The sequence below is a fragment of the Oncorhynchus keta genome, chromosome 22 (assembly GCF_023373465.1).
Source record: "Oncorhynchus keta strain PuntledgeMale-10-30-2019 chromosome 22, Oket_V2, whole genome shotgun sequence".
In the NCBI taxonomy this organism is placed as follows: Eukaryota; Metazoa; Chordata; class Actinopteri; order Salmoniformes; family Salmonidae; genus Oncorhynchus; species Oncorhynchus keta.
In genome coordinates, this window is record NC_068442.1 from 47497682 (window position 1) to 47515816 (window position 18135).

The 18135-nt window shown below is 40.6% G+C and overlaps 1 protein-coding gene across 5 annotated transcripts in view; it reads left to right on the forward strand.

Moving 5' to 3' along the window:
• The first annotated feature begins 3983 nt into the window (after positions 1–3983).
• Positions 3984–18135, forward strand: part of LOC118400693 (PEX5-related protein-like) — a 205350-nt gene continuing 191198 nt past the window's right edge. For all 5 annotated transcript variants that reach the window (XR_008075767.1, XM_052475362.1, XM_052475364.1 and 2 more), the window contains exon 1: positions 3984–4766. Coding sequence is in view for 4 of the 5 variants with exons in the window: in XM_052475362.1 (XP_052331322.1) it covers positions 4746–4766 (21 nt within the window). In the remaining variant the exon portion in view is untranslated. The remainder of the gene's footprint in view (positions 4767–18135) is intronic.

Here is an 18135-nt window from a genome sequence, read left to right on the forward strand (position 1 = left end):
TGAGGTGGGACACTCTGTCCATAGGACAACAATCAGTCGTATATTGCACAAATATGGCCTTTATGGAAGAGTGGCAAGAAGAAAGCCATTTCTTAAATATATCCATAAAAAGTGTTGTTTAAAGTTTGCCACAAGCCACCTGGGAGACACACCAAACATGTGGAAGAAGGTGCTCTGGTCAGATGAAACCAAAATTGAACTTTTTGGCAACAATGCAAAACGTTATGTTTGGCGTAAAAGCAACACAGCTCATCACCCTGAACACACCATCACCACTGTCAAACATGGTGGTGGCAGCATCATGGTTTGGGCCTGCTTTTCTTCAGCAGGGACAGGGAAGATGGTTCAAATTGATGGGAAGATGGATGGAGCCAAATACAGGACCGTTCTGGAAGAAAACCTGATGGAGTCTGCAAAAGACCTGAGACTGGGTCGGAGATTTGTCTTCCAACAAGACAATGATCCAAAACATAAAGCAAAATCTACAATGGAATGGTTCAAAAATAAACATATCCAGGTGTTAGAATGGCCAAGTTAAAGTCTATACCTGAATCCAATCGAGAATCTGTGGAAAGAACTGAAAACTGCTGTTCACAAATGCTCTCCATCCAATCTCACTGAGCTCGAGCTGTTTTGCAAGGAGGAATGGGAAAAAAAATTCAGTCTCTCGATGTGCAAAACTGATAGAGACATACCCCAAGCGACTTACAGCTGTAATCGCAGCAAAAGTTGGCGCTACAAAGTATTATCTTAAGGGAGCTGAATAATTTAGCATGCCCAATTTTTCAGTTTTTGATTTGTTGAAGTTTGAAATATACAATAAATGTTGTTCCACTTCATGATTGTGTCCCACTTGTTGTTGATTCTTCACAAAAAAATACAGTTTTATATCTTTATGTTTGAAGCCTGAAATGTGGCAAAATGTGGCAAAATCGCAAAATGTCGCAATGTTCAAGGGGGCCGAATACTTTCGCAAGGCACTGTATGTCCAAGAAGTTTGCCCAATCATTTTCAGCCTTATGCAAGAATAGCTTCTAGCAGCTCATATTTTCAGCTCCGATGGTCGCTCCACATAAATATTATCTGCAATTCATTCTATTAATTTGTTTTTCAAATCACACTGCACTGACTGTTTGGCCCACAGTACACAACAACAATTCCACATATTTAGTTACCCACACTGCCTGTCAGAACAGAGAGATGGGGGAATGCGGGACCATGGCCCAATGGGGCCTTGAAATAGAATCAGACACCAGCATGTACCTGTTCGCTACCCTAGGATCACGCCAACATTAATGCGCTATCAATATTGATTGATAAAAATACAAATGAGGGAATATGAAAGAATCCATTGAAATACATTAGAGTGAATTTATTTCATCAATTCCAAGCAAGCAATACAGAGCAGGTGTAATAATTTGATTCTCCCTGCATGATCCATGGTGGCTGGGTTCTGATCCATGGTGGCTTGGTTCTGGTCCATGGTGGCTGGGTTCTGGTCCATGGCAGCTGGGTTCTGGTCCATGGTGACTGGGTTCTGGTCATGGTGACTGGGTTCTGGTCCATGGTGGCTGGGTTCTGGTCCATGGCAGCTGGGTTCTGGTCCATGGTGACTGGGTTCTGGTCCATGGTGACTGGGTTCTGGTCATGGTGGCTTGGTTCTGGTCATGGTGACTGGGTTCTGGTCCATGGCAGCTGGGTTCTGGTCCATGGTGGCTTGGTTCTGGTCATGGTGACTGGGTTCTGGTCCGTGGCGGCAGGGTTTTGGACCATGGTGGCAGGGTTCCGGTCCATGGTGGCTGATGGCTGGGTTCTGGTCCATGTTGGATGGGCTCTGGACCATGGCGGCTGGGTTCTGGCACATGGAGGCAGGCGACTGTGTTCTGGCACATGACGGCTGGTTTCTGGTCCTTGGTGGCTAGGTTCTGGTCCATGGCCGCTGGGTTCTGGTCTATGGTGCCTGGTGGCTGTGTTCTGGTCCATGTTGGATGGGCTCTGGTCCATGGAAGCTGGGTTCTGGCCTATGGCGGCTGGGTTCTGGCACATGGCGGCTGGTTTCTGGTCTACGGTGCCTGGTGGCTGTTTTCTGGTCCATGTCAGATGAGCTCTGGTCCATGGCGGCTGGGTTCTGGTCTATGGCGGCTGGCGGCTGGGTTCTGGTCCATGTCGGATGGGCTCTGGCACATGGCAGCTGGGTTCTGGCACATGGCGGCTGTGTTCTGGTCCATGGCGGCTGGGTTCTGGTCCATGGTGGCTGGGTTCTGGGTTCTGGTCTATGGTGCCTGGTGGCTGTGTTCTGGTCCATGTCAGATGAGCTCTGGTCCATGGCGTCTGGGTTCTGGCGCATGGCGGCTGGGTTCTGGCGCATGGCGGCTGGGTTCTGGTGCATGGCGGCTGGGTTCTGGTCCATGGCGGCTGGGTTCTGGTCCATGTCGGCTGTGTTCTGGTCCATGGCTGCTGCTGGCTGGGTTCTGGTCCATGTCAGATGGGTTCTGATCCGTGGTGGCTGGGTTCAGGTCCATGGTGGCTGGGTTCTGGTTCTAGTGTCTGGGTTCCGGTCCATGGCAGCTTGGTTCTGGTCCAAGGCGGCTGGGTTCTGGTCCATGAGCGGCTTGGTCCATGAGCACCCTTTATCTTTCCAAGATAGGGTCAACTATATGGGCCGAATGTCCCCTCCCATTTCGAAATTTGAAAGACGCTAACACATGCAAAATGGTGATTTGTCCAAATAACCAGTGACTAAAAACCTAAACACCTCAACAACCCCTGCTCTTATCCCGAACATCCCAGTAATTCCCAACATATTCTACAGCAACAATTATGTTTAGTTAGCTCTGTCCACGAGAGATTTTGTTTGTGACAATATTTAAAGAATATTGGCAAACCCTGTTAATAAATTAAATTAAATTAACAGATCCCACATCTGACAACATAATTGTGTTTTTACAGGTTCGCGTAACATGTATTAATTTGCAAGGAAAGCGTTATTGATGTTATACTGTCTCATGTAGTATATTATAGAGAAAGATATTTACACGTGATCATATAGCAGAGTAGCTGATATCAATTACATTACATATTTTTTTTTTTTAAAGTTTCAAATATTTTTTATTTAACCTTTATTTAACTAGGCAAGTCAGTTAAGAACAAATTCGTATTTACAATGACTGTCTACCCCGGGCAAACCCGAACAACGCGGAGATTTTGGTATCATTCACTGTTACTCTACAACAATTAGAATTGGTCAAACAATTCACTACAATTTCTTGCAAACATATGTTGTTCTTGTTTCATGTTGATTACATTATTGTTACTCCATGTGCTGCACTGTAATTAAGCTACTGATTCCCCATTATCACTACATGTCTCGTTAAATAAGCATCCTGCCTTACTTCTTAATTGGCCAAGAGATAAACATCACGGTGCACTAGCATGCCTTATTCCACTCTGTAGTTTACATCATCAAGAGATAAACATCACGGTGCACTAGCATGCCTTATTCCACTCTGTAGTTTACATCATCAAGAGATAAACATCACGGTGCACTAGCATGCCTTATTCCACTCTGTAGTTTACATCATCAAGAGATAAACATCACGGTGCACTAGCATGCCTTATTCCACTCTGTAGTTTACATCATCAAGAGATAAACATCACGGTGCACTAGCATGCCTTATTCCATTCTGTAGTTTACATCATCAAGAGATAAACATCACGGTGCACTAGCATGCCTTATTCCACTCTGTAGTTTACATCATCAAGATTACCTTGAAGGGAATCACCCGATTTGCATACATCGTGTTATGTAATCCTTCATACTCGAACTAATTGGACAATGTACAGTATAGCAGAATAATCTCGGCCCAAAATATATATATAAATTATTAACCAAAGGTTTGACATGACGTGACAAGGATGTGGAATTATAGTACAGACTCAGGGCACACGCAACCAGTTCGTTTAGGCCAATTACAGTGCATTCATTGGTTTCCAGCTACATCAAGATGGCAAACAGTTATTATAAGGCTTCATATAAACCTGAAAATATAGATAAGTAGGCGCCAAAACATACTCTAGCCTATACCTACAGAATATATAGTAATACCTGCAGCACACCGCCTGAAACAAGCTCCAAATGTCAGAATTGCCCCCAATTTCAACTTGCTCCTACTTCAGAGCACGTGAATCCAGGAGGCGGCTCCAGCGGCGCCCAGATGAGGAAGGTTGGTAAGCAGGAGAGAGGAGTGCACTATAAGAAGCGTCAAAACAATTATTAAGCCACGGTCGAGAGGCGGAGAGCGGTAGTGTGCACAATGAAGACATAACACGGGAGATTTTACTTGACTAACTGAATTGTTGTCCATCCAAAGCCGAGGACCCAGAAGCTTTTGGCAGCGCGGTGAAGATTTCTGGGCGCCTCGCATTGAAGTGGGTTCTGGTAGTGCACTTATCTCTCCCGTGCTGTCGCTTGGCTACCTTTCAAATACCGGCAAAAAATACATGACAAAAACACTTCGTCAAAACGTTTCAGCACCTTAAGCGAGGACAGCTCCTTTCCTTGGCGTAACATTCAAAGACTCAATTGGAGCCTGCACTTCTGAGCGAATTGAAACATTCTGCCTCTTGTTCCAGAACTCTTCGTACGTATGGACACTCCCAGTGTCGCTTACTGTATCTGTATTGCGAGCCTTAAAGTAGCTTAAAAATCCATCGTCGCAGAATCAGGAATTGACTTCAAGCTCAATATGTACCAGGGTCATTTGCAGGTAAGATGTTTTGTTCTTTTGAAATATAAGTGCATTCTATGTGTGTATGAGGGTGATGTTGAATAGCTTACATGTCAACTCTGTAGAAGGTGATTTATCATGTAGCCTAGTTCATGCTAAGGACGTTTCTACATAGGGAATATGAGGCAGCATAATAATGGAATACTCGGAGACAATTAGACGATGACCACTGTGGTGTCGTGACTGTAAAAATAACTGTCAATTGCCCGTAGGACCTATGTTTTATAGCAACGCGACAGGGTCTGTTTATTTTGTCCCATCACAGACTGTAGTGACTCGCGCTCTCCGATAATGATATGATCACTTCAACTGCTGCTTTAGAAAATGCAGCGCTATTTAAATATACAAGAAACAATTCATAGTCAGTGTCACGTTGGCAATAATTGACTTCCGGTACGTACATTTGAACCTCTTTTATGTTTCATGTGCGTTTTATTGAATAATGTAGAGCGCAGCCTTGATATAGGGCACTTGCGGTGCCTATAGTTTAACCTTGACGACCACCTTTGTCTCGACAGCTTGGTTTCTATTGAGATAAAATTCTGTCCCCAGAGTAGCCCATGTTCCTTCATGTAAACATAATTGCGCCCACAAAAAGTCAAATAAGCGTTCCAATTATGTCGACGTGACTGGAAACAATGGTATGGGAGATACAGGAATCTGATGTCAAATTCTTTGGGAAGATATTCTTTGCTCAAGTTGAATAGTTTATTTATGACATTTATATGATCCACAATCAAAAGTATTATCATTCAAATGCTCGACATATGATAAAAGTTTATTTGACCTCGAGAGCTCTGCCCTCATACAATTCAGTGAGTTTGAAACAGTGAAACCGGTTAACAGTAGTCATGATATCTATAAGAGTGCTCAAATAAATAAACATATCATGAAAGTAATCAAAAGTACACGTTCAATGAATGAATGTCATACTGTTGCCAGACCTATGTCCCATCCCTTTCATGGTCATCTTTTTGTCAGTAAAATGACAAATCACAATATAAAACCTCTTGAAGACAAGCTGTACCAAGATTGATGACTTGTCGAGATTTTGTTGATTAGATAAATAATTGATTCATGGATTCAAATCAGTGATGGTCTGTGCCATTTAAGATGATGGAGATCGTAAAAAAAAAGAATGAGCATGGCCTTATTTCTATTAAAGCATGTTTGGATGACTGTCATTCATATTCCATTCACCCAGCTCAATGTAACATCGATAGATTTAGGCTACTACATGATACTAACATTTTCCCTATACCCATCATGAGGTTGCAACCTAGCCTACAAATTAAAGTTTACAACGTAGGTGCACAGGTCGAGATATATATATATTTTTTTAATCAAGGTGACAGACAGTGAGTGACACATTCAATACTGCCTTACACACTATTGCCTGCGTCTAGCTGATCTAAGGTGTAGTCATTAGTCCAACAGTTGCAATCAAGGGTTTCTATTGGACAAATTCAGAACTATATTAAATATAGTGCCCGTTTTGTTCCATTTACTTCCATTTAAGAAACGTTTTTCAACAGAATTGGTGGAAGGAATATACCCCTGATCACCGCAAACACAGTTTACTTCCATAGCAGCCACATACAAAGAGTATGATCATTTACTCGTTCTATAATTTCTTCTCGCATCTACGTGCTCTTCTCCTCTCACCTTTTCCCTTTGCTTGTGGACTTCAGTGCACATTACAACAGCTGTCTGTGACCAGGCAAAAAAAGCTTCCAATCCAAACCTTCATACCATAACCGCTAACCGCTACACACAGCCTAAATCGATGACACCGTATTAACTAATACGTCATAGATAACATAGCTACTGTATCTATTAGAACTAACACGTTAACGGGTCCTCACCCGTAAGAAGTTAACGGGATCGACTTGACAACAGTCAGTGAAAGTACAGGGCGCCAAATTCAAACAACAGAAATCTCATAATTAAAATTCCTCAAACATACAAGTATTTTACACCCTTTTAAAGATAAACCTGTTGTTAATCCCACCACAGTGTTCGATTTCAAAAAGGCTTTACGACGAAAGCACACCATCTTATTATGTTAGGTCAGTACCTAGTCACAGAAAAACATAGCAATTTTTTCAGCCAAAGAGAGGAGTCACTAAAAGCAGAAATAGAGATGAAAATGAATCACTAACCTTTGATCTTCATTAGATGACACTCATAGGACTTCATGTTACACAATACATGTATGTTTTGTTCGATAAAGTTCATATTTATATCCAAAAATCTTAGTTTACATTGGCGCGTTATGTTCAATAATGTTTTGCCTACAAAACATCCGGTGATTTTGCAGAGAGCCACATCAATTTACAGAAATACTCATAATAAACATTGATAAAAGATACATGTGTTTTACATGGAACTTTAGATAAACTTCTCCTTAATGCAACCGCTGTGACAGATTTAAAAAAAACTTTACGGAAAAAGCACACCGTGCAATAATCTGAGTACGGCGCTCAGACACAAAAGCAAGCCATACAGGTACCCGCCATGTTGTGGAGTCAACAGAAGTCAGAAATAGCATTCTAAATATTCACTTACCTTTGATGATCTTCATCAGAATGCACTCCCAGGAATCCCAGTTCCACAATAAATGTTTGTTTTGTTCGATAAAGTCCATAATTTATGTCCAAATACCTCCGTTTTGTTCGCGCGTTTAGTTCAAAAATCCAAATCCATGACGCGTAGGCCAGATGAAAAATAAAAAAATTACACTACAGTTCGTAGAAACATGTCAAACGATGTATAGAATCAATCTTTAGGATGTTTAAATCTTCAATAACGTTTCAACCGGATAATTCCTTTGTCTTTAGAAACGAAAAGGAAGCTACCTCTCACGGGGGCGCGCCTGAGTGAGCTCGTGGCTCTCTGCCAGACCCCTGACTCAATCATCTCTCATTCCCTCATCCTCCACAGTAGAAGCATCAAACAAGGTTCTAAAGACTGTTGACATCTAGTGGAAGCCTTAGGAAGTGCAATATGACCCCATAGACACTGTATATTGGATAGGCAAATCTACAAACCTCAGATTTCCCACTTCCTGGTTGGATTTTTTTTCTCAGGTTTTTGCCTGCCATATGAGTTCAGTTATACTCACATACATAATTCAAACAGTTTTAGAAACTTCAGAGTGTTTTCTATCCAAATCTACTAATAATATGCATATCGTAGCTTCTGGGCTTGAGTAGCAGGTAGTTTACTCTGGGAACCTTATTCATCCAAGCTACTCAATACTGCCCCCAGCCATAAGAAGTTTAATAAACCTGCTATAATCATGCAGTGCAGTGTACAGCAAGCTGTTTAGCAGTTAAACCGACGGGCCCCAGTGACAAAACATTAATCAAACCAAAAGCTTACCATGACTTGGAAGAGTTCTAGTGTTTGATAGCCATAGCCAGCTAGCTAAGGTAACATCCCTCTCTGTTAGAGTCAGGTGCTCTCTATCTTGCTTCTCCTTCATTTCTGAATAAATTAATTTGTTCAAAACTGTTAAACTATTGCCTATCTCGCTGTTTGAGTCAACTACTCACCACATTTTATGCACTGCAGTGCTAGATAGCTGTAGCTTGTGTTTCTAGTACTATATTCATTTTCTGATCCTTTTATTGAGTCGACAACATTTAGTTCATACTGCAAGAGTTCTGAAGTTGTCATAATTACTGTGTAAGTCTGTGGTGAGAACCATGAGCCTCCTAGGTTTTGTATTGAAGTCCAAGAGGAGGACAGGAATGTACCAAGAGGAGGACAGAAGCTAGCAATCCTCTGGCTTCATCATGGTGCTATCCTACAGAGTGCTGTTGAAGCTACTGTATACCTTCTTGCAAAACATTGTGTTTTAATCAATTATTTAATGACATGTGAATATATTTAATATAGTTTTAACTAATAAGGATACTTTTAAAAATTGTTTCACTATTTCTATGAAATTCACTGAGGAGGATGGTCTTCCCCTCCCCTCTCTGAGGAGCCTCCACTGATTAAATTCATTATACAACCAATTCATTACACAACACTTATTTAAGCAATAAGGTACGCGAGGTAGTGCTGTATCATGAATACAGTCACAGGTAAATGGCTTTGTTCGAAATTCAAAATTGAACATTGTTTCCGAGGTCAGAGAGGAGACTGCAAGGCTTATATTAACCCCTGCTGTACCAAACTAAATGCTAGGCTTATATTAACCCCTGCTGTACCAAACTAAATGCTAGGCTGGAAGCCAGGGGAAATAATGAGTGAGTTGAGATAAATACAACAGATGATTTGGACAGCAACATGAACATGAATTCCTATGGAGGCGCAGTGATCATTTTCAGAGGGAACTGTTAGCAGGCATAGTGTGCCAGTGAACGCCAATACAGCACAGCTTGGAACGCTGCTTGTCCAATCACCATCTAGGATCCAAACAACCACTTTTATAAACTTGTTTATGTACCAAAGGCCTCTCCAGGCTGAGCTTATTAAAAACTGTCAAACAATGTATTGTAACATTTAATTATAGATACATTTGAATCTATTTGATTAGATAGAACACCTTTCTAGAACTGTAATATACTACGAATTGAGAGTGTGAATCCAAGCTGCAATAATGACTGTCATTTTTCTGTATTGAGCATCCTATGAATATCTGATGAATATTTTTCTGGCCTCCATTTACTGTACACGTCTGTGTGTGTGTGTGTGTGTGTGTGTGTGTGTGTGTGTGTGTGTGTGTGTGTGTGTGTCTCTGTGTGTGTGTGTGTGTGTGTGTGTGTGTGTGTGTGTGTGTGTGTGTGTGTGTGTGTGTGTGTGTGTGTGTGTGTGTGTGTGTGTGTGTCTCTGTGTGTGTCTGTCTCTGTGTGTGTGTCTGTGTGTGTGTGTCTCTCTGTGTGTGTGTCTCTGTGTGTGTGTGTGTGTGTGTGTGTGTGTGTGTGTGTGTGTGTCTCTGTGTGTGTGTCTGTCTCTGTGTGTGTGTGTCTGTCTCTGTGTGTGTGTGTGTGTCTCTGTGTCTCTGTGTGTGTCTGTCTCTGTGTCTGCTGTCTCTGTGTGTGTGTGTGTCTGTTTCTCTGTGTGTGTGTGTGTCTCTGTGTGTGTGTGTGTCTGTGTGTGTGTGTGTGTGTGTGTGTGTGTGTGTGTGTGTGTGTGTGTGTGTGTGTGTGTGTGTGTGTGTGTGTGTGTCTGTCTGTCTGTCTGTCTGTCTGTCTCTGTCTGTCTGTCTGTCTGTCTATCTGTCTGTGTGTCTGTCCCTGTGTATACGCTTCACATCCGTGTGCATGAAAGAGGGGGAGTACTGGATAGATTTTCTTCCCCGATTTTAAAAATCTGATTTTTGTTTCCAATAACACAGCCTCATAAATTGGACAAATAATCAACCATTTACAATGACGGATAATTTCATTTTGGTTTTAGCTGAAACTTCCTAAGTGTCCCGTCTTATGTCTGGAAAACATTTGTCTCTGGCTTTGCTTTTAGATCATAACAAGTAAGCAAAATACTTGATAATACATTTTCCATGTTGTTTTATCTGCAAATGTTCAGTCGATGCAAACCGGACACTTTATCTGTCAGTGATGGGGTTCTCAACTGCATCACTCAGCTTGTGTAAAGGGAGGCATTTATCTTGACAGTGACGACACCTTTCTCCTTGAAGCCAATTTCAAGTCTATGCTGTTTATTCCTTTGTTAAGAAGCGAACTGCACACTACAGCATACTGCACTGTAAACATAACCAGCACTTACTGATCTGTCTGTACGTTATCTTCATGTGGACTACATTTCTGTCATGGAAGGATGTGGATGAGTGTATTTTTATAACGGTTAGCTTGACAGCCAAGTCTTGGACACATATTCAGTTGGACACTGTGCCTCACAGCCTTCTAACTAGATATAAAGTTCATATAGGCCAGGATTTGTTTTATTGTAAGTCTCAAGACCCTGTCAAGAGGTCACTTCAACTCTATGAATTGTTAAAGGAAAATTACACCCCCCCCAAAAAAAAAATATTTTGGTATTTGTTTCATTAGTCCATTGTTGATATACAAAAGTGTTTTGCGTGTCAGCAATTACGTTTTCAAGATCTAACACTTTGAAAATATGTAAATACAGCCGGTATGATGCATTTTGCATCAGAAGATACATCGCTTTTCATCATACCGGCTGTATTTCCCTTTAACCATTCATAGAATGGATGCGACCTCTGAACAGTGTCTTGAGACTTTCAATAAATCATTTTCTTGTGCCGTCTGCATTCTGTAGCTCAGAATCTTAAAAAGATTACAAGGATTGCTATGCTTTTTCAAGTTACTGCAGCAGCGCGGGACCTTTCAATGGGTTTTCTAGTCAGAGCTATCGTCTACCTTCCCTTTAAATTGATATCGCAGCAAATCAATGCAACCACTCTCTCAGAGTTGTGTGAATGCATTGGCTTATTACAACGGGCGAGCAGACAAAGAAGCCCCATCTCCCTTCTCATTTCTCATTGTTCTTTTCTTCATTTGGCTCTCTGCTCCCTCGTATACAGTACCTGGTTGTTATTATGTCTATGTACCTGGTTGTTATTATGTCTATGTACCTGGTTATTATTATGTCTATGTACCTGGTTGTTATTATGTCTATGTACCTGGTTGTTATCATGTCTATGTACCTGGTTGCTATTATGTCTATGTACCTGGTTGTTATCATGTCTATGTACCTGGTTATTATTATGTCTATGTACCTGGTTATTATTATGTCTATGTACCTGGTTATTATTATGTCTATGTACCTGGTTATTATTATGTCTATGTACCTGGTTATTATTATGTCTATGTACCTGGTTGTTATTATGTCTATGTACCTGGTTGTTATTATGTCTATGTACCTGGTTGTTATCATGTCTATGTACCTGGTTGTTATCATGTCTATGTACCTGGTTATTATTATTATGTCTATGTACCTGGTTATTATTATGTCTATGTACCTGGTTGTTATCATGTCTATGTACCTGGTTATTATTATGTCTATGTACCTGGTTATTATTATGTCTATGTACCTGGTTATTATTATGTCTATGTACCTGGTTGTTATCATGCCTATGTACCTGGTTGTTATCATGTCTATGTACCTGGTTGTTATCATGTCTATGTACCTGGTTGTTATTATGTCTATGTACCTTGTTGTTATTATGTCTATGTACCTGGTTGTTATCATGTCTATGTACCTGGTTGTTATCATGTTTATGTACCTGGTTGTTATTATGTCTATGTACCTGGTTGTTATCATGTCTATGTACCTGGTTGTTATTATGTCTATGTACCTGGTTATTATTATGTCTATGTACCTGGTTATTATTATGTCTATGTACCTGGTTATTATTATGTCTATGTACCTGGTTATTATTATGTCTATGTACCTGGTTGTTATTATGTCTATGTACCTGGTTGTTATTATGTCTATGTACCTGGTTATTATTATGTCTATGTACCTGGTTGGTATTATGTCTATGTACCTGGTTGTTATGTCTATGTACCTGGTTGTTATCATGTCTATGTACCTGGTTGTTATCATGTCTATGTACCTGGTTGTTATTATGTCTATGTACCTGGTTGTTATCATGTCTATGTACCTGGTTGTTATCATGTCTATGTACCTGGTTGCTATTATGTCTATGTACCTGGTTGTTATCATGTCTATGTACCTGGTTATTATTATGTCTATGTACCTGGTTGTTATCATGTCTATGTACCTGGTTGTTATCATGTCTATGTACCTGGTTGTTATCATGTCTATGTACCTGGTGGTACCTGGTTATTATTATGTCTATGTACCTGGTTGTTATCATGTCTATGTACCTGGTTATTATTATGTCTATGTACCTGGTTGTTATTATGTCTATGTACCTGGTTGTTATTATGTCTATGTACCTGGTTGTTATCATGTCTATGTACCTGGTTATTATTATGTCTATGTACCTGGTTATTATTATGTCTATGTACCTGGTTATTATTATGTCTATGTACCTGGTTATTATTATGTCTATGTACCTGGTTGTTATCATGCCTATGTACCTGGTTGTTATCATGCCTATGTACCTGGTTGTTATCATGTCTATGTACCTGGTTGTTATCATGTCTATGTACCTGGTTGTTATTATGTCTATGTACTTGTTGTTATTATGTCTATGTACCTGGTTGTTATCATGTCTATGTACCTGGTTGTTATCATGTCTATGTACCTGGTTGTTATCATGTCTTATGTACCTGGTTGTTATCATGTCTATGTACCTGGTTATTATTATGTCTATGTACCTGGTTGTTATTATGTCTATGTACCTGGTTGTTATCATGCCTATGTACCTGGTTGTTATCATGTCTATGTACCTGGTTGTTATCATGTCTATGTACCTGGTTGTTATTATGTCTATGTACCTTGTTGTTATTATGTCTATGTACCTGGTTGTTATCATGTCTATGTACCTGGTTGTTATCATGTCTATGTACCTGGTTGTTATTATGTCTATGTACCTGGTTGTTATCATGTCTATGTACCTGGTTATTATTATGTCTATGTACCTGGTTATTATTATGTCTATGTACCTGGTTATTATTATGTCTATGTACCTGGTTATTATTATGTCTATGTACCTGGTTGTTATTATGTCTATGTACCTGGTTGTTATTATGTCTATGTACCTGGTTGTTATTATGTCTATGTACCTGGTTATTATTATGTCTATGTACCTGGTTGGTATTATGTCTATGTACCTGGTTGTTATCATGTCTATGTACCTGGTTGTTATCATGTCTATGTACCTGGTTGTTATCATGTCTATGTACCTGGTTGTTATTATGTCTATGTACCTGGTTGTTATCATGTCTATGTACCTGGTTGTTATCATGTCTATGTACCTGGTTGCTATTATGTCTATGTACCTGGTTGTTATCATGTCTATGTACCTGGTTATTATTATGTCTATGTACCTGGTTGTTATCATGTCTATGTACCTGGTTGTTATCATGTCTATGTACCTGGTTGTTATCATGTCTATGTACCTGGTTGTTATCATGTCTATGTACCTGGTTATTATTATGTCTATGTACCTGGTTGTTATCATGTATATGTACCTGGTTGTTATCATGTCTATGTACCTGGTTGTTATCATGTCTATGTACCTGGTTGTTATTCTATGTACCTGGTTGTTATTATGTCTATGTACCTGGTTGTTATCATGTCTATGTACCTGGTTATTATTATGTCTATGTACCTGGTTATTATTATGTCTATGTACCTGGTTATTATTATTATGTCTATGTACCTGGTTATTATTATGTCTATGTACCTGGTTGTTATTATGTCTATGTACCTGGTTGTTATCATGCCTATGTACCTGGTTGTTATCATGTCTATGTACCTGGTTGTTATCATGTCTATGTACCTGGTTGTTATTATGTCTATGTACCTTGTTGTTATTATGTCTATGTACCTGGTTGTTATCATGTCTATGTACCTGGTTGTTATCATGTTTATGTACCTGGTTGTTATCATGTCTATGTACCTGGTTGTTATCATGTCTATGTACCTGGTTATTATTATGTCTATGTACCTGGTTGTTATCATGTCTATGTACCTGGTTATTATTATGTCTATGTACCTGGTTATTATTATGTCTATGTACCTGGTTGTTATTATGTCTATGTACCTGGTTGTTATTATGTCTATGTACCTGGTTGTTATCATGTCTATGTACCTGGTTATTATTATGTCTATGTACCTGGTTATTATTATGTCTATGTACCTGGTTATTATTATGTCTATGTACCTGGTTATTATTATGTCTATGTACCTGGTTGTTATTATGTCTATGTACCTGGTTGTTATTATGTCTATGTACCTGGTTATTATTATGTCTATGTACCTGGTTATTATTATGTCTATGTACCTGGTTATTATTATGTCTATGTACCTGGTTATTATTATGTCTATGTACCTGGTTATTATTATGTCTATGTACCTGGTTGTTATTATGCCTTTATACAATGGGTGGTTCTAATCCTGGATGCTAATTGGTTTAAACCGTTTTCCAGCCGGTGTCTAGTCCACAAGTTACCACTGGCTAGGGCGATGACGTTGAAATGCCAATTTACTGTTCCATCTCACTGCGCAGTCCACTATCTCATTAGCCCAACCAGGCAATTTATAAACTTTGATGTCCTCTTTAAAAAATAAAACCTGGACATTATCTCCCATTTCTTTTAGACTAGCATTTGGTTTTCATCAGTGTAGATTTATATAAACTTTGCTGAATATCTCTCCAACATTTGCAACATTGTTTCAATATTGAAATTCAATCTCCAGATGTCCCCTAGTAATGAACGTGTCGGGATGAGTCAGGCAGGCAGCTTTTCTGGAAATCATGAATCACCTAAATGTGCATGCACACTGTATATACAGAGCAATGTTCAAACAGGTCAAAAGAAACGAAATGCAGCTAGTTTACTGTCTTTCCAGCATCCGTTGGAGGTGATTGTGTCTGCTGTGTAGTTGGCTAGCTCTTCGGAACAGTGTCCGGGCGAGAGAGCAAATGTTCTATGCCCGGAGAAATCGCACATCATTAGCTCACTGTTATGGATGTATCCAAATAAATGTAACTGGAAAACAGCGTAAACAAACGTAAACAAAGCTACTTCTCTGTTATTCTGGCTGCACTGGTTGTTGTGACTGTGTTAGCCAAAGTTGGCTGGCGAGCTAGCAAGCAAGGTGATAACATTACCAGCCAGCATGGCAACGGTACATTTAGAACGAATGACCAGGTCACGTCCATAGATATAGAATAAAAATACATTACGACTGGGTTGTGTCTCTGGAAACCTAAGTGATCGAATGAACGACCCGCCGGCTTGGGCTGCAACCCTAGATGTGTCGAGACTATATCTCGTGGAAGGATGAAATAGAATTAATAATTTCATTAAAATACAGTTTTTAATGAAGATATGTCAATCCTTATTTGAATATGTTGCTAAACCGTTGTGATAATGTCCTCGAAGCCGGTGTTTGCCGTCCCGAAACAAAAGCACCCGTACCAATATATCCTCCAAACACCGGCTTCGAGGGCATTACCATTTTAAAGTACCTGGTTGTTATTATGCCTATGTAAAACAGGTTATTATTTTCATAAATAAACCAGGGTTGTGGTGATGTGCCGACGAGACAATGTTGGGGATTTAATATTTTGGTGTTGTATAGATGTGTCAACGTCATCCTGTTCTTTATTTTGACCCAGTGTACACCATTGGATACTGTCTGAGTAATCTCATCGGTTGGCTCAAACATAATTGCCGGGCAGAAATCTGATTCTGTCCCACCTTCTTGCCTATCTTTCTAATCCTGATTATTGAAACAGTCAGATCAACAATAGGGCTTACATACTATACTCCATTCTATCTCCCTCCACATCTCTCTAATCCTGATTATTTGTTCTAAACTGCCAGATCAACAATAGGGTTTAAAGTACATACGCCATTCCATCTCCCACCACATCTGGGAAACACCTCTTTCAGAGAGTAGTGTCTGCCATGTGTCATTGGACTAAAACTGTGCGGTCTACCAATTTTAAGCTGTGTATAACAATGAGCGTAGTGTGTATGCTCTTTGAAACTCATCCAAATACTTTGAAAGCTACACTTGGGAATAGTTAGATAAGGCTGTTAGATAAGAATAAAATTGTTTTATCAAATAATTAATCAGAGTACAAAACATGCTTTCAATGTTTCCCCAAGAACCTCCGGCAAACCACCACTAACCAGCAACATACAGCACCACTCACCATCAACATACAGCACCACTAACCAGCAACATACAGCACCGCTAACCAGCAACGTACAGCACCACTAACCAGTAACATACAGCACCACTAACCAGTAACATACAGCACCCCTAACCAGCAACATACAGCACCCCTAACCAGCAACATACAGCACCCCTAACAAGAAACATACAGCACCACTAACCAGCAACATACAGCACCCCTAACCAGCAACATACAGCACCGCTAACCAGCAACGTAAGCACCAGTAACATACAGCACCACTAACCAGTAACATACAGCACCACAACCAGTAACATACAGCACCCCTAACCAGCAACATACAGCACCCCTAACCAGCAACATACAGCACCCCTAACAGAAACATACAGCACCAAACCAGTAACATACAGCACCACTAACCAGTAACATACAGCACCCCTAACCAGCAACATACAGCACCCCTAACCAGCAACATACAGCACCCCTAACCAGCAACAACATCACCCCTAACCAGAAACATACAGCACCACTAACCAGTAACATACAGCACCACTAACCATCAACATACAGCACCGCTAACCAGCAACGTACAGCACCACTAACCAGTAACATACAGCACCACTAACCAGTAACATACAGCACCCCTAACCAGCAACATACAGCACCCCTAACCAGCAACATACAGCACCCCTAACAAGAAACATACAGCACCACTAACCAGTAACATACAGCACCACTAACCAGTAACATACAGCACCCCTAACCAGCAACATACAGCACCCCTAACCAGCAACATACAGCACCACTAACCAGTAACATACAGCACCACTAACCAGTAACATACAGCACCCCTAACCAGCAACATACAGCACCCCTAACCAGCAACATACAGCACCCCTAACCAGCAACACACATCACCCCTAACCAGAAACATACAGCACCACTAACCAGTAACATACAGCACCACTAACCATCAACATACAGCACCGCTAACCAGCAACATACAGCACCGCTAACCAGCAACGTACAGCACCGCTAACCAGCAACGTACAGCACCGATAACCAGCAACGTACAGCACCCCTAACCAGAAACGTACAGCACCCATAACCAGAAACGTACAGCACCACTTACCAGTAACATACAGCACCACTAACCAGTAACATACAGCACCCCTAACCAGCAACATACAGCACCCCTAACCAGCAACATACAGCACCACTAACCAGCAACATACAGCACCCCTAACCAGCAACATACAGCACCACTAACCATCAACATACAGCACCACTAACCATCAACATACAGCACCACTAACCAGCAACATACAGCACCCGTAACCAGCAACATACATCACCACTAACCAGCCACCCCTAACCAGCCAGATACAGCACCCCTAACCAGCCAGATACAGCACCCCTAACCAGCCAGATACAGCACCCCTAACCAGCAACATACAACACCCCTAACCAGCAACATACAACACCCCTAACCAGCAACATACAACATCCCTAACCAGCAACATACAGCACCCCTAACATCAACATGCAGCACCCCTAACAACC